Source organism: Geotrypetes seraphini, chromosome 12 (genome assembly GCF_902459505.1).
Source record: "Geotrypetes seraphini chromosome 12, aGeoSer1.1, whole genome shotgun sequence".
In the NCBI taxonomy this organism is placed as follows: domain Eukaryota; kingdom Metazoa; phylum Chordata; class Amphibia; order Gymnophiona; family Dermophiidae; genus Geotrypetes; species Geotrypetes seraphini.
In genome coordinates, this window is record NC_047095.1 from 21,469,357 (window position 1) to 21,490,640 (window position 21,284).

General features: G+C 42.1%; 1 protein-coding gene across 3 annotated transcripts in view; it reads left to right on the top strand.

The window, feature by feature from the left end:
- Nucleotides 1–21,284, top strand: part of ARHGAP29 (Rho GTPase activating protein 29) — a 258,004-nt gene that overhangs the window by 170,155 nt on the left and 66,565 nt on the right. For all 3 annotated transcript variants that reach the window (XM_033915737.1, XM_033915739.1, XM_033915738.1), the window contains 2 exons: nt 9,127–9,267; nt 9,413–9,511. In XM_033915737.1, the coding sequence (XP_033771628.1) occupies nt 9,127–9,267; nt 9,413–9,511 (240 nt within the window). The remainder of the gene's footprint in view (nt 1–9,126; nt 9,268–9,412; nt 9,512–21,284) is intronic.

Here is a 21,284-nt window from a genome sequence, read left to right on the forward strand (position 1 = left end):
AGCATGAATTGTCAGGCAACAGATTAAGAAGAAATATATTTTTCTATAAGAATTAATTGAGTTTGAAATCCATGTTTGGATGCAATCAAGATTAGAGTATACATTTTGTAGAACTGCTTAGCTGAACTGATTATTCCGTCTGGAATTAGTTTAAAGACAAAAATGGGATGTGAAAGTATGGATTGGGAACCTAATCTGCTTCAGAAATGTCCAAAGAGAGATGAACGGAATAAACTACTGAAGCTGCCATTGTTTATACTCTGTGTGCTGTAAAACGACTTTGTAGTGGCAGCCCAGAGCCAGCATGGCAGAATGATATGCAGATTGCAAACCCTGGAGTGACTGTCTTCTTGATTACAGAAGCTCCTAATCTGTTGGAACTCAAGGACAGGAACAGACAAGTTTCAGTTTTGAAAAGCTAAGTTCAATGTAGACAATAAGCTAAGGAGGGTTTACAGTCCAATGAGTGGAGTACAGTTCTCCCAGGATGAGAATATGTCTGGGGAAGAAGGCTGGAAAATCTATAGACTGATTGAAATTAGAATTCAGTACTACTTCTAATAGGAAGAGGAGTTTCTAATAGGAAGAGGAGTGAGAAGAACTGTATCATAAGAAAATGTTGTGTTAAGGTGCATCAAGTAGTAGAGATTGGAATTCACTGACTCGGGCTAGATGCTCTAAGACAGACATGTCAAACTCTGGCCCGTGGGGGGTACTAAAATTTGGCCTGCCAAACAATTCCTGCCGTCGTTGAGATTTGGCCCCCGTTCCTTCCCTCCCTCCGGTTGACTACCTAAACAGACATTATATGCCAACAGAATCTTTCACCCAGTTGCAGATACAGAACATGTCACTCACCTCATAGAAAATAGAGAACAGCAAAAAAAAAAAAAATCACAAAACCCTACAGACAAAACCTGAAAGCACAGATACTGGATTCTGTATGTCATGCAACACCAGAGAAATAGAAAGAAGTGCATGTCCTCCAGTATGTACAAAATAACACAGGCAGATGCATTTTCTCAAAATTGACATAATTCAGTCAATAAGGGCTGTACATTTAATGCATTAACACGATTAAGAACATAAGCAGTGCCTCCGCTGGGTCAGACCCGAGGTCCATCATGCCCAGCAGTCCACATTAAAAATTTTAACACAGGTCCCCTTACCTTCTTGATTACCCAGCCCGCCTGTGCCATAGTCCATTATGTTCCCAAAGTCCTTCCCTCCAACCTTCCATAGGCTGCTGGCAGTTCCAGCAATTAAGGCAGAGTACTGCCAGTAGGCTACCTGACTTCTTAGTGTCTTGCTGTTTCTGGAGTAGCAGGTACACCGGAACAGGAATAGCTGATGTAGCTTCCTGTTCCAGTATAGCAGGTACTCCAGAGACACTGGAGCTGGCTATCCTGTTGGCAGTGCTCTGCCTTAATCGCTAACACTGCTGGCATACTATGAAGGGTCATAGGGAGGGACTCGCATATATCTCTGGGGGAGGAGGAGGAGGAAAGATACTGGAGGGGGAGGGGAGGGAAGAAGGAGAGAAACAAACTTCTGATAACCAGCCAACGTGGTTTCTGCAAGGGGAGATCGTGCCTAACAAACTTATTGCACTTCTTCAAAGGAATTAACAAACGGATGGACAGAGGAGACCCCATAGACATCATATATCTAGATTTCCAAAAAGCCTTTGACAAGGTACCCCATGAACGCCTACTTCGGAAACTGAAGAACCATGGGGTGGAAGGAGACGTATATAGATGGATCAGAAACTGGTTGGCGGGTAGGAAACAGAGGGTAGTAAATTTAAATAAGCGATTTATCAAATCAAAAATAAACTTGAAACTAGGAGTGAAGGGCCACTACTCGGACTGGAGGAGGGTCACAAGTGGTGTTCTGCAGGGCTCGGTGCTCGGACCGCTGCTATTTAATATATTTAAAAATGATCTGGAAACAGGGATGAAGTGCGAGATAATAAAATTTGCGGACAACACCAAACTATTTAGTGGAGCTTGGACTAAAGAGGATTGCGAAGAATTGCAAAGGGACTTGAACAAACTAGGGGAATAGGCGACGAGATGACAGATGAAGTTCAACGTTGAGAAATGTAAAGTACTACATGTGGAAAGCAGAAACCCGAGGTACAGCTATACGATGGGAGGGATGTTATTGAAGGAGAGTACCCAAGAAAGGGACTTAGGGGTAATGGTTGACATGACAATGAAGCCAATGGCACAGTGTGCAGCGGCCGCTAAGAGAGCGAATAGAATGCTAGGTATAATCAAAAAGGGTATTACTACCAGAACGAAAGAAGTTATCCTGCCGTTGTATCGGGCGATGGTGCATCTGCATCTGGAGTACTGCATCCAATATTGGTCACCGTACCTTAAGAAGGATATGGCGTTACTCGAGAGGGTTCAGAGGAGAGCGATACGTCTGATAAAAGGTATGGAAAACCTTTCATACGCTGAGAGATTGGAGAAACTGGGACTCTTTTTTTCCCTGGAGAAGAGGAGACTTAGAGGGGATATGATAGAGACTTACAAGATCATGAAGGTACATTGAGAGAGTGGAAAGGGACAGATTCTTCAAACTTTTGAAAAATAAAAGAATAAGAGGGAACATAAGAACATAAGCAGTGCCTCCGCCGGGTCAGACCATAGGTCCATCCCGCCCAGCAGTCCGCTCCCGCGGTGGCCCAAACAGGTCACGACCTGTCTGAATCACCAGAAGGGGCCCCCTTGCCACCTTGGTTTCCCATTGAGTTTTATCTTCCCATCGAAAGTCCTAACCCTCCGGTCCTGCACATGCACGACCTGATTGGGTTTCTCCCAGCACCTCTCTCAGTATCCCACGATCCCTTTATCCCTCAGGAATCCGTCCAATCCCTGTTTGAATCCTTGTACCGTACTCTGCCTGATCACTTCCTCCGGTAGCGCATTCCAAGTGTCCGTGACCCTTTGTGTGAAAAAAAACTTCCTTGCATTTGTTTTGAACCTATCTCCCTTCAATTTCTCCAAATGCCCCCTCGTACCTGTTGACCCCTTCAGCCTGAAGAATCTGTCCCTATCCACCCTCTCTATGCCCCTCATGATCTTGAAGGTCTCTATCATATCTCCCCTGAGCCTCCTTTTTTCCAGAGAGAAGAGCCCCAGCCTATCCAACCTCTCGGCGTATGGGCAGTGTTCCAGCCCTCTTACCAGTTTCGTTGCTCTCCTTTGGACTCTCTCAAGTACCGCCATGTCCTTCTTGAGGTACAGCGACCAATATTGAACGCAGTATTCCAGATGTGGATGCACCATCGCTCGATACAATGGCATGATGACTTCCCGCGTCCTGGTTGTTATGCCCCTCTTTATGATGCCCAGCATCCTGTTGGCTTTTTTCGAGGCTGCTGCGCACTGTGCAGATGGCTTCAGTGATGCATTCACCAGCACACCCAAGTCTCTCTCAAGACTGCTGTCTCCCAACAATGCCCCCCCCAATTTGTAGTCGAACAACGGGTTCTTTTTCCCTATATGCATGACCTTGCATTTTTCCACGTTAAAGCACATTTGCCATTTGTTTGCCCAGTCTTCCAGCTTGCCCAGGTCCCTTTGCAGGTCCTCACACGCCTCCCTGGACCTAACTCTGCCGCACAGTTTGGTATCGTCTGCAAATTTTATAACCTCGCACTTTGCCTCCTTTTCCAGGTCATTGATAAATATGTTGAAGAGTAACGGCCCCAGCACCGATCCCTGTGGCACACCGCTCGTGACTCCCCGCCAGTCAGAATATTGTCCCTTTACTCCGACCCATTCGGAAAAGTTGAAAGGGGACAGATTCAAAATGAATGCTAGGAAGTTCTTTACCCAACATGTGGTGGACACCTTGAATGCGCTTCCAGAGGGAGTAATAGGGCAGAGCACGGTACTGGGGTTCAAGAAAGGATTGGACAATTTCCTGCTGGAAAAGGGGATAGAGGGGTATAGATAGAGGATTACTGCACAGGTCCTGAACCTGTTGGGCCGCCGCATGAGCGGACTGCTGGGCACGATGGACCTCAGGTCTGACCAAGCGGAGGCATTGCTTATGTTCTAGATACCATGGGGGTGGAAAGAGATTCTGGACTGCGGGGGGGGGGGGGAGAGGAGGAGTAGGAGAGAGAACGGATCGCAGTGGTGATGGGGGAACTATTCAGGAGTGCAAGAAGAAAGATCATTGATCCAAGGGGGAGGAGCACAGGATGATTTGCTGGGAAAAAAAGGTTCAGACGGATGTAATAGGGGGTAAATGAGATAGGGATGGAAAAAGCAAGGGAGATGGTGATAGGGGGAGGGAAGGAGAGAAATAGTGATCATGGAGGGGAGAGGAGAAAAATAGTGATCTTCATTTCTGCCCTACATCCATCATTAGCACTCATAGTTCACATTCAGCTTTCTTCCATTTTCTGCCACCTTCTTAAATTTCATTTTCCATCTCTTCCCTTCTCTTCCATCCTTGGGCAGCATTTTTCCTTTCCCCTCCCTTCTATACATATGCCTCACACCCCCCCCACACACACATACATACACACACATATGTTCCTCCTATCCATGAGCAGTATTTTTCTCTCTGCCTTCCCCCCACCCAACCCAGATACACACGTCTTTCTATGTGCAGAATTTTCTCCTCTCCAGATCCCCCACTTTCCTTTCCTTCCCTGATGCAAAGAGCTCTTAGCTCTCAAAGAATGAGTTTGTTCCCTTGAGGCTAGAGTGGCAGACTTGGAGGAGCTGAGGGAGATAGAGAAGTACATAGAGGAGATCTACAGGGATATTTTAGAGAAGTCCCACCTCCAGTCTGGTAGCCCCTATACCGCCTTGGAGGAGAGAGGTCTAGAAGGAGAGCATCATTCTGGTGAAGTAGGAAATAATCCTCTAGAACCTGCCCACCAGGGGATGCAATATCCTCTTGCACTGAGGATGTGTTTCTAGGAACTTTTGCCCAGAAGGGAAGGGCTGGGATAACTGTTGTAGTTGGTGATTCGATCATTAGACATGTAGATAGCTGGGTGGCTGGTGGGTATGAGGATTGCCTGGTCACTTGCCTGCCAGGTGCAAAGATGGCAGACCGTACATGCCACATAGCCAGCTGTCCTGGTACATGTAGGTACCAATGACATAGGAAAATGTGGGAGGGAGGTTCTGGAAGCCAAATTTAGGCTCTTAGGTTGAAAGATGAAATCCAGATACTCCAGGGTTGCATTCTCAGAAATGCTCCCAGTTCCACACACAGGACCCAACAGGCAGGTAAAGCTCCAAAGTCTCAATGTGTGGTTGAGATGATGGTGCAGGGATGAGGAATTTAGATTTGTTAGGAACTGGGCAGCCTTCTGGGAAAGGGGGAGCTTGTTCCGAAAGGATGGACTCCCATCTTGGAACCAGGCTGCTGGCGCTAACGTTTAAAAAGGAGATAGAGCAGCTTTAAAACTGAGATGTGGGGGAAAGCCGACAGTCTCCCAGGAGTGGATGGTTCGGTGTGAGGTATCCTTGGAGGATACTATTGAAATAGGATATTTAGGGAGTCCCAGTAGAGAGGTTACAATAATGGTGAAAGAAAGCTAGAAGGGTTTAAGAGGAAAGCAGAGTAAAAGACTCAAATTTTCCGTTGTCTTAGCAGCCTGTAGTTGCAAGTAAAAAAACACAATTTGAAGTGTCTGTATACAAATGCTAGAAGCCTAAAAAATAAAATAGGAGAGTTAGAGTATATACCACTGAATGATGAGATAGATATAATAGGCATCTCAGAGACCTGTTAGAAGGAGGACAATCAATGGGACACTGGATTGTGAAAAATTGCAGGCGGACCTTAGGAAATTGGAAAACTGAGGGACCAAATGGCAGATGAAATTTAATGTGGACAAATGCAAAGTGATGCACATTGGGAAGAATAACCTGAATCACAGTCACCGGATGCTAGGGTCCACCTTGGGGATTAGCGCCCAAGAAAAGGATCTGGGTATCATCATAGACAATACAATGAAACTTTCTGCCCAATGTGCGGCAGCGGCCAAGAAAGCAGACGGGATGCTGGGAATTATTAAAAAATGGATGGTTAACAAGACTAAGAATGTTATAATGCCCCTGTATTGCTACATGGTGCGACCTTATCAGGAGTATTGTGTTCAAGAATTGATCTCCTTATCTCAAGAAAGATATAGTGGCGCTAGAAAAGGTTCAAAGAAGAGCAACCAAAATGATAATGGGGATGGAACTCCTCTCATATGAGGAAAGACTAAAATGGTTAGGGCTGTTCAGCTTGGACAAAAGACGGCTGAGGGTAGATATGATTGAAGTCTATAAAATCCTGAGTGGAGTAGAACAGATACAAGTGGATCAATTTTTCACTCCGTCAAAAATTACAAAGACTATGGGACACTCGAAGTTACAGGGAAATACTTTTAAATCCAATAGGAGGAATTTTTTTTTTCACTCAGAGAATAGTTAAGCTCTGGAACGCATTGCCAGAGGTTGTGGTAAGAACAGATAGCGTAGCTGGTTTTAAGAAAGATTTGGGCAAGTTCCTGGAGGAAAAGTCCATAGTCTGTTATTGAGAGAGGCATGGGGGAAGCCACTACTTGCCATGGATCGGTAACATGGAATATTGTTACTCCTTGAGTTTTGGCCAGGTACTAGTGACCTGGATTGGCCACCGTGAGAAAAGACTACTGGGCTTGATGGACCATTGGTCTGACCCAGTAAGGCTATTCTTAAGTTCTTAAGCATTTCCCCCTATCCCTTCCATCCATGTGCAGCTTCTTAGGTCCTCCCTCCTCCCCCCTCCTGCATGCATCCACACACTGCATCCTCACGGGCCTACAGAGGGAGGTAGGAAAACCATGGGCTCCTTTTATCAAGCCACGCTAGTGGTTTAACGCGCTAGCCGCTACCGCCTCCTCTTAAGCAGGTGGTAGTTTTTGGCCAGCGCAGGGGTTAAAGCGTGATGAAAGTTGCGCGCATTAACCCTGCTAGTGCGGCTTGATAAAAGGAACCCAATGTCAGATCATAGAAGAGGAAAAGGAGGTAAGGAGATGATGAATTTCCAAGGGGATTTTGGAATGTAGTGACGCCTACGCTTTCAAGATTTCTGTGGATTCTACGGCACATCCGTTCTTTCCAATTTCTACATTTTTACTAAAGGCAACCTTTAGCTAGGCATTCCTATTGTGGACCTTTTATTGTTTGTCCTTGGATAATGCTAAGTTGTTTTACTTTAGGAGATATTTCTGGACAGTAGGATATAAGCTCTCAAAATAGCTATCCACTTTCCCTGGCAATTGGCATCTACCAACTTTAAAATCTTTGTCCATGGGGAGATGATGAAATTGTTATGGGATCTCTTAGTGTACATAAGCAGGTTTTATTACAACTTGCTACAGATCACTTTAATGTTTCAAGATTCTTTGTTTTAAAAAAATGTACATATATAGCTTGGTAAAAAAGCTATTTAGATAACTAATCTAAAATGGTATGACTGTTTTCCTAAAGAGATATAATTTCTGTATGAATAAGGTTGTGTTGAAGATAAACTTCTTTTTTTTTTTTTTTTAAATAATTATTGATTTTCCATACTTCAAAAGTGCAATAAAAAAATATCTTATTTGATGCTTTGTTATATAATGGAAGAATAAAATTATTAGAAAACCATGTAGGACTCTCATATGACACTATATTATTTGGTACAGCAATGAGAACTTAGAGTCCGATTTCTGCAAATAATAACAAGTTATTATTAATATTGACAGGGATCGCCATGCAACAAATTACTCAAAATTGGAAAGATTATACTAAATTAAATTATACATTTTGGTGGAATTCAGTTTGTCACATATATAAGATGGAAAAGATGATAGCGTTACAACAAGGGAATATTCATAATTTTAAAAAAATATGGGGGCCATTGACTAATTACTCTAATGATCAGCTATCTTAGCACATGGGTAGTATATATATGGGGTTGGGGTGGGAAATGTATATCGTATGGAATAGGAATATTGATAAAAAGGGGGGTATTTATATTTTATCATACAATATTTTTTTTATTGTAAATACAAGTGATATGTGAAAATTGTTTTTATTATGTTTAATTCACTTGTAAGATTCAAAAATGAATAAAGATTTATGAAAAAAAAAAAAAAAGAATAAAGCTGTGGAGATTTAAAAAATTTTTTTAAACGAGACTTTTTTTAGATTTTCAACAGTTTAGGGTGTGAAGAACTTATGTGCACCACAGAAGAGCTTGACTTGGGTGTGATTGTATGTGATGATCTTAAGGTGGCCAAACAGGTTGAAAAGGTGACGGCGAAAGCTAGAAGAATGCTAGGTTGCATAGGGAGAGGTATGGCCAGTAGAAAAAAGAAGGTATTGATGCCCCTGTATAAGACTTTGGTGAGACCTCATTTACAATATTGTGTACAATTCTGGAGGCCGCACCTTCAAAAAGATATAAAAAGGATGGAGTCGGCCCAGAGGAAGGCTACTAAAATGGTGTGTGTTCTTTATCATAAGGCGTATGGAGACAGACTTAAAGATCTCAATCTATATACTTTGGAGGAAAGGTGGAAGATAGGAGATATGATAGTACGTAATGTAAACACACATAAGTTGTCTCTTTCATTTGAAAGGAAACTCTGCAATGATTGGGCATAAGAAGAAGTTAAGAGGTGATAGGCTCCAGAGTAATCTAAGGAAATACTTTTTTTTACAGAAAGGGTGGTAGATGCATGGAACAGTCTCCAGAAGAGGTAGTGGAGACAGAGATTGTGTCTGAATTCAAGAGGATCTGGGATAGGCACGTGGGATGTCTCAGAAGAAGAGACAATGGTTACTACGGATTGGCCTTTATCTGCTATCATGTTTCTATGTTTCCATGTCTGAGACAACAAGCCAAGCATTTGTCTTTGTAAACATTATGCTTGCATGAGTGTTTTGTTTTGAAGCAATGTAAGGTTTAAAGTACGGTATGTTCTTGGTGGCAAGGCGCTTTAAAGTGTGGCATATTTTTTTTGTCATTCACATGTAACTGATAGAAGGCACAGCTATGAAAAAGGAAACTAGGAGCATGATTACCCCTGAATTATTATGAATTCTTCCTTGTTCATCTTTAAAGCTACAAGAGGTCCACCCCCATTTAGATCCTGGTCAGTTGGCAACCAGAGTGGTGGTGGTGGCAGCGGCATGTGCAGTGATTCAGAAAGTGCAGGAGGAAGCAGTGAATCCCGTTCAATGGATTCTCCATCTGCCAGCCCAGGTGCGCTGATTAATATTCTCATAAGCAACTTAATTAGAAGCCATGTTTTTAATTTTTCTGCTTTCATGTAAAAAAAAAAAAAAAAAAAAGCAGATAGAAGCTACCTGCAAAGTTTTACATGTCTTGATTCGGTTTTTCCCATTAGGAGATTTTAAAAGGAGACTTCCACGAACACCATCTACAGGTACTATGTCATCTGCAGATGATTTGGATGAAAGAGAACCACCTTCGCCTTCAGAGAGTGGTAAGCTGCCAATCTGCCATATTTGCATTCTGTTGCTACTAGAAATCTGCTTTGTTTGCAGAACATAATAGATGTTAATAGAAAGGGCAATTAGCTCATTTAGTCTGTCTTATTCCTGTCCACAGAGCGAAGATGTATCTCGTCAGTTGAGCATGAGCACTAGAATATTTTAGAACAGTTTCTGTCATCTTACTTATTTGTAGAATTCCATCTTGGACAAATGAGAGAGATGAGTTTGCAAGATCTGGGTAGTTCATGCTTAGAATGCCAGATCACATGGTGGAGAACTGGGGAAATGGATGGCTGTTCAGAAACAGTTACAAACAGGAAGGTGAGAATAGGTGGTAAGACAGTCTGGAAGCTGTACTCAGCCCATTAGATGCCTGAGGGTGAGGGATATAAGATAAATTTGGAGGGGGAGGTGTATTATAGAGATTGAATGAAAGCTGTGGTGATGGGTGTATGAGAGTAAAAGAGAGAGACTAAGTACCTAGAAATGCAATAGCTACTTTGCTTCACCTGTCAAGGGGGTGCTGTCATGCTGCTAAATGAGTCAGAATGGGAAACTGCTGGGTTCTGTGAGCAATGTAAAAGGATTGATTACTACTCTCTTGCCATAATCACAGACTCAGAAAAGAACCTTTGTAAATCAGATTTTAAGAGTGACACCAGACCTTGTAAGGATTCACCCCCATCCCATTCTTGTCATTCAGACCTCCAGTTCTAGCCCTTACACTCCAGCAAGTTATGAGAATCCACCTCTACTTTTTCAAAATCCAGGCAGTACTCACAGGTCCTGTTGGCTTCCAGAAGGGATTCCACTAGGAGGTCTTATGGTTTCAAGTGGAAGTAATTTGCTATTTGGTGTGAGGGCAAGGCCCTAGATCCTTTTTTCTGTCCTACACAAAATTGTTCTAGTACCTTCTACATATGAATCAGGGTTCAAGATCAACTCCATTAGGGTCCACATTAGTACAATTGGCACTTAGGATCTTCATGTAGAAAGTAAACCCTTTTCTGCTCAGCCCTTAGTTGTTGACTTTATATGGGTTTGCTGCTGTTGAAACCTCCTATCAAAGCCTCTGCAGTATCTTGAGATCTCAGTGTTGTATTAACCTAACTGATTAAAGCTCCATTCAAGCTGATGGATACCCATCACCTGAAGTACCTGACCTGGATGGTCGTATTTTTTGTGGTGGTAACTTCAGCCCACAGGGCCATTGAGCTCCAAGCTCTAGTAGCTAATATAGTTACACTAAATATTGCATGAGTGGCCTTGCACATACATTCTAAGGTCCTTACTAATCTAGTGTCAGAGTTCCATCTTAATCGGTTTTTCTAACACCACTTTTCCCAGATTTCATGCCCACAAAAGTTAAAGTGCACTGTACATTTTGGACTGCAAGAGAGCCTTGGCTTTCTATTTAGAGTGCATAAAAACCCATAGACAGCCCACCCAACTTTATGGAAGCTGCCATCAGAAAATGTTGCGTTCAAAATGGTTATCAGACTGTATTTCCTTAAATTAGGCCCACACTGGGCTAACTCTTGAGGGTCAAGTTTTGGCTGCTCATGACTGCAATGGTAGCCATCTTGACATCACCCTTTATAGATTAATTACAGAGCAGTCCCCACACTCACATCTCACTTTTATTTGGAGCAGGACTGTCAGTGTAGCAGTTAGTTTGGTCAGCAGTCTTTTAGAACCTATTTGGTATCTAAAATCGGACACCATAAGCCCATTCTTTTCTGTTCCAGGCTGCCTATAAAAAATATAGTACTAAGATAAATGGTTGGTTGGTTCTGAATAGAACTAGATAATGAACCCTGCCTGTTGCAACTCTTATCCTTTTTGTTTGAGGCAGCCTGATAACTCGGGATTCTCAGATGTAAGAATATGCTCATATATTTGTCCTCTGAGAAAACAAGTTAACTAACCTATAGCAGGTAGTCTCTGAAGACAGCAGGATAAATATTCTTACATACCTGCCCTAAGAGTTGAATTCTGTCAGCTATTTGTATTAGACTGGCAGGGTCCCATGCAGTAGCACAAGATGGAATGGATGCACACGTGCCAGTCAATGCTTCCAAAGTCTACTAGAAAGTAAAGGGGGCAGCATTCTTGCGTGGGCTCCAATGGCATGATCACCCAAGTGTAAGAATGTTCATTATGCAGTCCTTAGAAAACACCTGTTACAGGTGAGTAATTTTATTTTCTGCCCATTTAGTTTTGAGCTGATGTTTCAGTATCCAACATTTAATCTCATTTATGCAACTTGGCTTAAGGGGTTAAATCCATCTATATTTCCTCATTTAGAATATTATGTACAATTCTGGAGACTATATCTTCAAAAAGATATAAAAAGGATGGAGTCTGTCCAGAGGAAGGCTACTAAAATGGTGTATAGGGACAGACTTAAAAGAAAGGCAGGATAGGGGGAGATATGATAGACCTTTGTGGCGTAAATGTGCATAATAATAATTTATTCTTATATACCGCCAAAGCCGTAATAGTTCAAGATGGTTTACGACAAAATGTACTTGAACAGTACATATTCCAACAGTTGGAATATGTACTCTAAGTTCCCCTAAGATTGCTAGTTACCATATTTCCCCGAAAATAAGACAGGGTCTTACATTAATTTTGGCTCCAAAAAATGCATTAGGGCTTATTTTCAGGGGATGTCATTTTTTTCATGTACAACAGTCATCTCTCGCTTCCTCTCCTCCACCCCAATTCTTCCTCTTTCCTTTATCTCCCCCTCATGTGCAGCATCTTTCCTCCCCTCTCATCCATCTCCTTGTGCAGCATTTTCTATCCCTCCCTCCCATTCCCCTGTGCAGCAGTACCCCACCCACCACGAGACTGACATACCTCCGAGGCATCCAAAAACAGCGGCAGTGGCAACACTCTGAACGTGCTGGTTTTTGGCCTTCCCCACCGGGGCCTTCCCTCTGCTGCATCACTGATGTCACCAGCACATCATCAGAACATTCTTTTCAGTTTCAGGACAAACAATTAAGGAACGTAAAATGGAATTATACTCTGGCTGTGTAAATGGTTTATTATTTTTTACATATTTTCAAATGATTTTTCTCTCACAATCCATGTTAATTTTCTTCTTGCCTGTTTAGCAATGTTATGCCTATTATTTTGTGGTAAATTTTAACTAGGAGAGTGTGGTGCAGTGGTTAGAGTTACAGCCTCATCACCCTGAGGTTGTGGGTTCATACCCCACGCTGCTCCTTGTGACCCTGGGGAAGTCACCTAATCCTCCACATTAGATAGCTTGTGAGCCCACCAGGACAGATAGGGAAAATGCTTGAAGTACCTGTAGTAAACTGCTTTGAGTGTGGTTGTATAACTACAAAAAAGCAGCATATAAATCCTAATCCTTTTCTCCCACTAGTTATAGGATGTATTTTGTTTTGCTTGAATTTACAAGATTTTAAATGTGGGTTGGGTACAGGAATTGGCAAGAAACATGTGGAGATAATAAAGGGATGGTACCAGTATGATAGGGGTGGTACGAGGACAGAAAAATTATTCACTGGGAATGGTGAGAGACAGTATCAATATGATGGGGATTCGGTGGGGATGAAATAGAATTGACTGGGGTGGATGAAGATGGGGACCAGATTATGTCCCTGGGCACATCTCTGTTCTATGGAGAATACCTTTTTCAAGTAAGCAACCTTGTTTAGCTGTGATTATTTTTAATGGGTATTATGTTTCAGATTTCTAAATTTTTGAAGAATCACACTCATTTTTGGGTAGAATGGCCCAGACTTTTCAGTCATCTCATTTGTAGAGAACTTTGGTGGTATTTGTATATGATATTTCCAGAAGTTACTGAAATAAATTGGTGGTTTGTGACAGTTGTACAGAAACATATATCTGCAAGTAAATGATGATCTCAGGTTTAGTAAAATGTGCATTTTATTTCATCATGATTTTAATCTGTATTGCTTTTTCTCTGAGGACAAGCAGGCATAATATTCTCCCATGTAGGTGACTTCATCCACTAAACCTGGTACAGACATAAGCAACAAAGGACAAGGAAATTGCAACCTCAGTCTCGGTCCAATCTTCCTTTTGACTCCTTTCTAGAGAACATTGCCAATATGCTTCTTTCTCCCAGTTTCCCCATCAGAGGCAGATTAATCTACTTCCATCAACGTTGGACTCTTAATCACAAAAGATCAGTGGTGCTTCGAGTTGTCACTCGGGGCTACCGTTCAGAAAGCCTCCAAACCACCCACCAAACGAATCCTTATCCAGTTAAACTCAGTAGAATCTATTCCTCTGCAGAAGAGGGGCTGAGGGAGTCTACTCAAAAGTATTTCCCGATTCCAAAAAAGAGACTGGAGGCCTTTGATGAATTTGAGTTTTGCATGGCCTTTTACCTGTACTGGAAAAAAGCGATTGACTTTGCTTTCTAGCTCTCAGTGGCCTACACTCATGTATTCATCCTACCTGCTCACAAAATTATCTTCACTTTTACACTGGATCTTGACATTTCCAATACAGAGTCTTGTCCTTCGGACTGGCTTCAACCCATTGGGTCTTCACAAAATGCCTAGTGGTGGTAGCGCATGAGAGTTTCATGTAGTTCCCTTCAGACAACTGGTTAATCAAGGCTTCATCATTGTAAATAATAATAATAATAATAGTTTATTCTTATATACCGCCATACCCAGCGAGTTCAAGGCGGTTTACATCGAATTAGATTAGGGTCTGCATAGACAGGCAGATTTACAATTATTTATCAGAATTACAATTATTTATCAGAATTACAGCTTTAATCGAACTACAGCTCAGCATGCCATCAGATCAACAACTGCTCATCTCAGGCTATTCTACTTTGCTGTCAACTACCAAAAGTCACATCTCCATCTTTCTCAGATGCTGGAATTTATAGTGACTACTGGATACTACTCAGGGTCAAGCTTTTGTACTGAAGTAGAGAGTGGACAGCCTCATTCACTTGTGTCAAACAGTCTTTTCTCTTTGACGCACTTCTGCACATCAAATGTTACTCCTTCTCGGTTACATGGTGTCAACGGTACACATAACTCTTTTGGAATGTCTTCACCTCAGAGTTCCACAATGGATCCTGTCAAACAAATGGTCTCAAGCCACAGGACATCTGTCTGCTACAATCCAAGTCACCTCAGACATACATCACTCTCTCCAATAGTGGATGATTCCTCATAATCTCTCAAGTTCTTCACTTCCCTTTCCCTTGCCATCACAAACTTCTAACAACAGATGCTTCAATGTTAGGATGGTGTGCTCTTCTAGACAGCCTCCACACTCAAGCAGTATGGCCTTACCACAAACAAACCCTCTATATCAGTCTTCTTGAAGTGCGATCAATAGGCAACACTCAAAAACATTAAGACACTCAAGTTGCGAAAGACAAGATGGTGACTTGAATGAATGTGCAAGAGGAAGCTCCTCTGATACATTTGTAGTACAACATGATTAAGCGTAAATGGAAATTTTGTTCTTACCTGGCTGAGTCGATCTCTTTCCCAGTATCAAACTAATGGACCTTGGAGGGTTTTCTTCTCATGCAGGTAGGGAGTAATAGTCGGGAGCCAAAGTCTACGACAGGTGACTTACCTCTGAGCGTTCATGACGCCATGCTGAGTCCCGAATCCCGCAATACTCTCTCAACCTGGATGTGGATTGCCCAAACTGGTGGGGAGTGAGATTTCAGATGCCATATGAGCTGCCACTTCCCAAACAGAAGCTGAGATGTCATTGGACAATCTGCATAAAGAAGTGGGGCAGCCATTATAGGAACAAGCTGGTGAGTCCATGCTTGGAGTAGTTGGTGTTATCACAAACATTGGAGGTGATATCTAGACTACCAAAAATCTTGGGCTCTCTGATAAGGCTTCCTCCAAGTTGAAGAAAAGACCAGAGAAGATTACATTAGAAGAGGTATGCAAAGCTAATCTAAATCTTACATTTATATACCAGATTATTCCTAAAAACATATAGGCTTGACTCGATTTACAAAAGAATATGATTACAAAAATATGTTAATTTAAAATAGATTTTTAGGAATTACATTCTAAAAAACATTGAAACATTGTGGTTTTTAAAATTTTATGGTAAACCTGAAAAGAAATACATAATCGTATCTGAACAGGAAAGTCATTCCATAATACAGCCAATAGGAAGGAAAAAGATCAAGCAATTTTGCTAGTTGATCAAAGACCTTTAACAGAGAGAAAATATAACTTTTATATAAATGAATTGTTCTATAACCCAAAATGTTTGAAGAGTTTAAAGTTAAAGGTACCAGAGTCTCGAGCAATCCATGAATAAAATTTTATAAACAATACAGGCACATTTAAATTTAACTCTGTAATGAAACAGAAGCCAGTGTAGGTATCTAAACAGTTGAGTGACGTGCTCAAATTTTGGCGTTCTGAAAATTAGTCATGCCGCAGTGTTCTGTATTAATTGTAACCTTTTCTTCCCTTAAACCAACATAAATAGAATTGCAATAGTCCAGCTGTGCTAAAATAACCAGTTGGACTAATGCTGCAAAATGATGTTGGTAAAATAAAGGGCAGACACTTTTCAATGTGTGTAAACTAAAAAAAAACATTTCTTAATCAAATGTGAGTACGTCGGAGATTTCTTTGATTAATTGTTTAGATAATGTTTTACAGATCCCTGAATTGTTACAATCACACATGAAGCAATGTGGGGATTCTGTTACTGCATTAGAAAAACAAATGCAAAATGTTGAGAAGGCTGTTAAGAGTTCAATCTGCACAATCAATCTTGATTAACGATAATATGAATATCCATCAGAAGCTTGAAGCTCTGGAAAATTATGAACGCAAACTGAACTTGAGAATTTTGAACTTTCCTCAATCTTTAGTCCTCTTACCTTTTGGAGATGGTAAAAAAATATTTAAAATAAATTTTACAGATCGCAGATGAGATACCACCTATTACAAAGGCTTTTTATGTAAATTCAGGAAGTCCAGGTAAGCAAATAGCTAAGGGACAAGGTGAGGGGGCCAGCTTTGATCTTACTGGCTTCTTAGAAGATTTTAGACATGTGTTGACTAAAGCAACCCTGATAGCTTCCTTCGCCCTGGAATATGACAGAAATTGGATTCTTCGATTGTACTACCATTTTAAAGATGTGAAATTCTTGGGACATTCAGTTTTGATTTTTCCTGATCTTTATCAGACCACACAGTTGAGAAGAAGGGCTTTTTTAGCCCCTAGATCTCAAGTTCTGGCCCTAAAGGGACTTTTTTTCCTTGCAATTTCCATGTAAATGTGTTATAAAGATTTTAGATGAAACTTAAATTTTCCTTGACCCAGAGCATTTGAAAAATTTCCTGTTATCAAAAGTCTCCAGCTCCCATAGCTATATCCACTCCTTTGGATGTATTAAATTGAGCGATTTATGGTAGATAATTTGATAGTCTGCCTTGTCTGATTTAAGAAATTTCTTTATCTACCTATATGGTATATTTATAAGTTTTTCCTATGCTGAAATCCCTATATTTGCTGTAGACTTTTTCAAGTATAACCTTTATTTGGGGTTAATATAGTACATTCTTACAGTATAATCAGGCGTTTTTATATATTCTTTGAATTTTCATGTAAGATGTGTTCTCTATCAAGTATTATACTTGTAATAATGTAAAATAGCAAAATAAAAAAAGACATTCAAGTTGCCATCTTTTTCTTGAACAAAAAAGGAGCATAGGATCTTGCCCACTTTGCATGGAAGCAATAGAGATTTGGAAATGGGCAACTGCTCACGGCATTCTTCTTGGAGCAGTTTATTTAGCGTGGAAGCATAATGTCTTGGTAGACAAACTGAACAGACTTCTTCAGCCTCACGAATGGTGTCTTAGCACATCTGTTTTATGTCAGATTTTCTCCAAATGGGGAACTCCAGACATAGATCTCTTCACTTCCCCCACAACAAACTTCCAAGATTCTGCTCCAGACTCTATATCCCTAGTTCCATGTCAGATACCTTCCTCATTCATTTGGGTGGGGGCAAAGCACAGATTCCTCTACGCATTTCCTCACATTCCTCTCTCGAGAAAAACTCTACTCAACTTCACCAAGATTAAGGCACCATGATACTCATAGCACCATTTTGACCATGCCAGGTTTGGGTTCCACTCTTCCTAGAAGGACATGGCAATACTTGAGGGAGTCCATAGAAGAGCAACTAAACTGATAAAGGGTATGGAAAACTTCTCATATGCTAACAGGTTGAAAAAGCTGGGGCTATTCTCCCTGGAAAAGCGTAGGCTTAGAGGAGACATGCTAGAAACCTTCAAAATCCTGAAGGGCATAGAAAAGATAGACAAGGACAGATTCTTCACACTGTGGGGAACCAAAAGTACAAGGCAGCACTCGGAGAAATTAAAAGGGGGCAGGTTTAGAACAAACACTAGGAAGTTCTTTTTCACCCAGAGGGTGGTGGACACATGGAACGCACTTCCGGAGGCCGTGATAGGCCAGAGCACGTTACAGGGCTTCAAAGAAGGTTTGGATAGGTTCCTAGATGATAAGGGGATTGAGGGGTACAGATAGGAGTTGAGGTAGGTTATTGGAATAGTCAGGGACCATTGCACAGGTGATGGGCCTGGAGGGCCGCCACGGGAGCAGACCGCTGGGCGGGATGGACCTCTGGTCTGACCCAGCGGAGGCAAATTCTTGTGTTCTTATGTTCTTAGAGCTGTTGACCAAGAAATAATGCAAGTTGTGGCTATTCCCAATGCTACTGACACAAAATGAGAGATCACTCCTTCACCCCAGCTCTCCTCCTTATCACTAACAGTGTGGTTTCTTTCACCAGTCAAGTAAATGCTTCCTTGCTAATGGCTACAGTATCTGCATTGAAACATCTAGAAAACCTTTCACTCAGTGCTGTTACCACTTCAAATGAGCAAGATTTTCTTCTTGGTGTACTTTGCATTCTCTGGAACCTGTCACCTGTTCACTGTTATCCATTCTGCACTACCTTCTCCACATCTCTAACTGATCTAAAAACCAATTTGGTTTGAGTACATCTACAGTGCTGTCTATGCGTTTCACTCTCCCTTGGCCAAAAAAAACCCCTCTGTTCACCCTTTGGTAGCTTGTTTCCTGAAAGACCTATTCCACATGAAACTGCCTACCAAGCCTCCATCTGTTGCTTGAGATCTTAATATCATACCGTGTTTCCCCGAAAATAAGACCTACCCCGAAAATAAGCCCTAGTAGGATTTTCAGGGTGGGTCTTAATATAATCCCTACCCCAAAAATAAGCCCTAGTCTTGGGATTCTCTGGCAGTTTCCCTTCCCTCCCATCCCTTGTGCAGCAGAACCCTTGAGCGAGTACCGCCACGTAGCCGAACCCCCATCCTTCCCTCCCTCCCATCTGAACCCCACCAACCACGAGCGAGCCCTACTTATACGGTACCTCCCTAAGCAACGTCATGCTGGCAGCTCTCTAAACAGGCTGCTTCGGCCTTGTCTGCACGTGAATTCACACTGCTACATTACTGACATCAGTAACGCGGCAGAGTGAATTCACGGGTGGACAAGGCCGAAGCAGCCCGACGCTGCTGGCTCGCGGTTGGCGGGGTTCAGATGGGAGGGATGGAAGGATGGGGGTTCGGCTGCTCGGGGGGGGTGTTCGCTCAAGGTTTCTGCTGCACAAAGGATGGGAGGGAGGGAAGGGAAGCTGGGCAAGGTCCTGCTGCACGAGGGATGGGAGGGAAGGGGACCTGGGCAAGGATCCTGCTGCATGAGTGATGGGAGGGAGGGAAGGATAGAAGCTGGGCAAGGGTCCTGCTGCATGAGGGAGGGGAAGGGAAAGATGCTGCACATGTGGGGTAGAGAAAGGAAAGAAGAAGAATTGGGGTGAAGGAGAGCAAGGGAGAGATAGATGATCATGTACATATCCCAAAAATAAGACCTAGTGTGTTTTTTGGGCCTAAAATTAATATAAAACACTGTCTTATTTTCGGGGAAACACGGTACTATCTACTCTCATGAAGTCCCCTTTGAGTTGCTTACATTTTTCTCTCTCAAATGTCTCACTTGGAAAGGCATTTCCAAATAGCTCTCACTTCTGCACGCCTTGTGAGTGAACTTCAAGCTCTTGTATCAAATCCTTCCTACACAAGATTCTACTATGACAAAGTAGTGCTTCAAACGCATCCAAAATTCTTACCTAGAATTGTCTCAGAATTCTACTACAACCAATCTATAGTTCTGTCTGTTTTCTTTCCAAAACTGCATACGTATTCTGGAAAGGCAGCTCTTCACACTTTGGACTGCAAGCGTGATCTGGCATACTACCTGGATCGGACTAAACCTCATAGAGGATCATGTGACTGGCTGCTTAGTGATTTCTCTCCACTCCAGCCCACGTTATAAATCTCTTTTTCAGCCCCTTACGATTGTTCAGGTCAGTGAAACTCATATTTTCCATCATTAATGGCATCCAAATCGACCAAAGCCGAAGGCTCTTCTCAGCCTGGCACTACGCCATCACACAACGCTTCTAAATGATCCAGCATGAGCCTCTGTCGCCGGAAAAAGGCCTGCTCCTCTAAATAACACGGGGATTCTATCTCTAACGATTTACAGATCTTGAGAGGCCTCATGCAGGAAAATTTAGCAATAACTACTGATATCAAATCAGAAATCAGCAATATTATGCTGCAATTAAAACAACACAGCATGAGAATAGATCTCACGGAAGAAAGGCTGTCAGCCCATGATTCCCAGTTCCTCAACGTCCAGAAGGGCTTACACAAAATGTCTATATTATAACTCGACGTCGAAGATTTATCAAATAGAATGCGTCGAAATAATGTGAGAATAATCGGGCTCAGTGAAGGGACCGAGGGGAAAGATATCATCTCATACCTTCACTCTTTTATCCCTGAGTTCCTGAAGATAAAATTTGCCTCCCCTCCCCCACCCCCGCCCTTTGGAAATAGAACGGGCACACAGATTGCCTCCTTTCCCATCAAAACCGGCTCGCCCGATTGTGTTGAATCTGCAGAGATACCCGCAAACTCTACAGATTTTGCAAACTGCTAAATCCCAACCCTCATTACTACTGGACAGTAAAAGAATACTTTTTGTTCCTGACCTCTCGAAATCATCTGCACAGAAACGGAAGGCTTTCCTATCGATGCACCCCCTTTTAAAATGCATCGGCACTCAATATGGATTATTCTATCCAGGCAGGATGCAGAATACATACCGCAATACCATAAAAAATTTTGATGAACCAGCCGATCTCCAGAAATACTTGGATGATGACGCTAGTGAAATGACCTGAACCTTCTGATCCATCCGTTTTATAAGTTTTTCTTTATTAGGGGCTAAGCACCTGTGACTGCCTACTGGGCTGGAGGGAGTTATGCTGAGCACATCTTGTCAGCATGCGACCCCATCGATGGATCATTGTTTTTTGCTCAGTTCTTTTTTGCAAGAGCATGAATATCTTTTTCTTTATTCTATTTTTCTTTTTTCTCTGAGTTTGTACCTATGCAACATGGAGCTTTATTTGAGCTCTTCATCTCTACTCCTGCAGTTCCCAACTAGCATTATGCTTTCTCCATTGCACTTGGATGCAATTACTCTTTACCAGCATGACAATCTTCATCTACTCCTCATTCATTTAACACGAATGGCGGACAGGAAGCAGAGGGTTGAAATAAAGGGACATTACTCAGACTGGAAATGGGTCACGAGCGGAGTTCC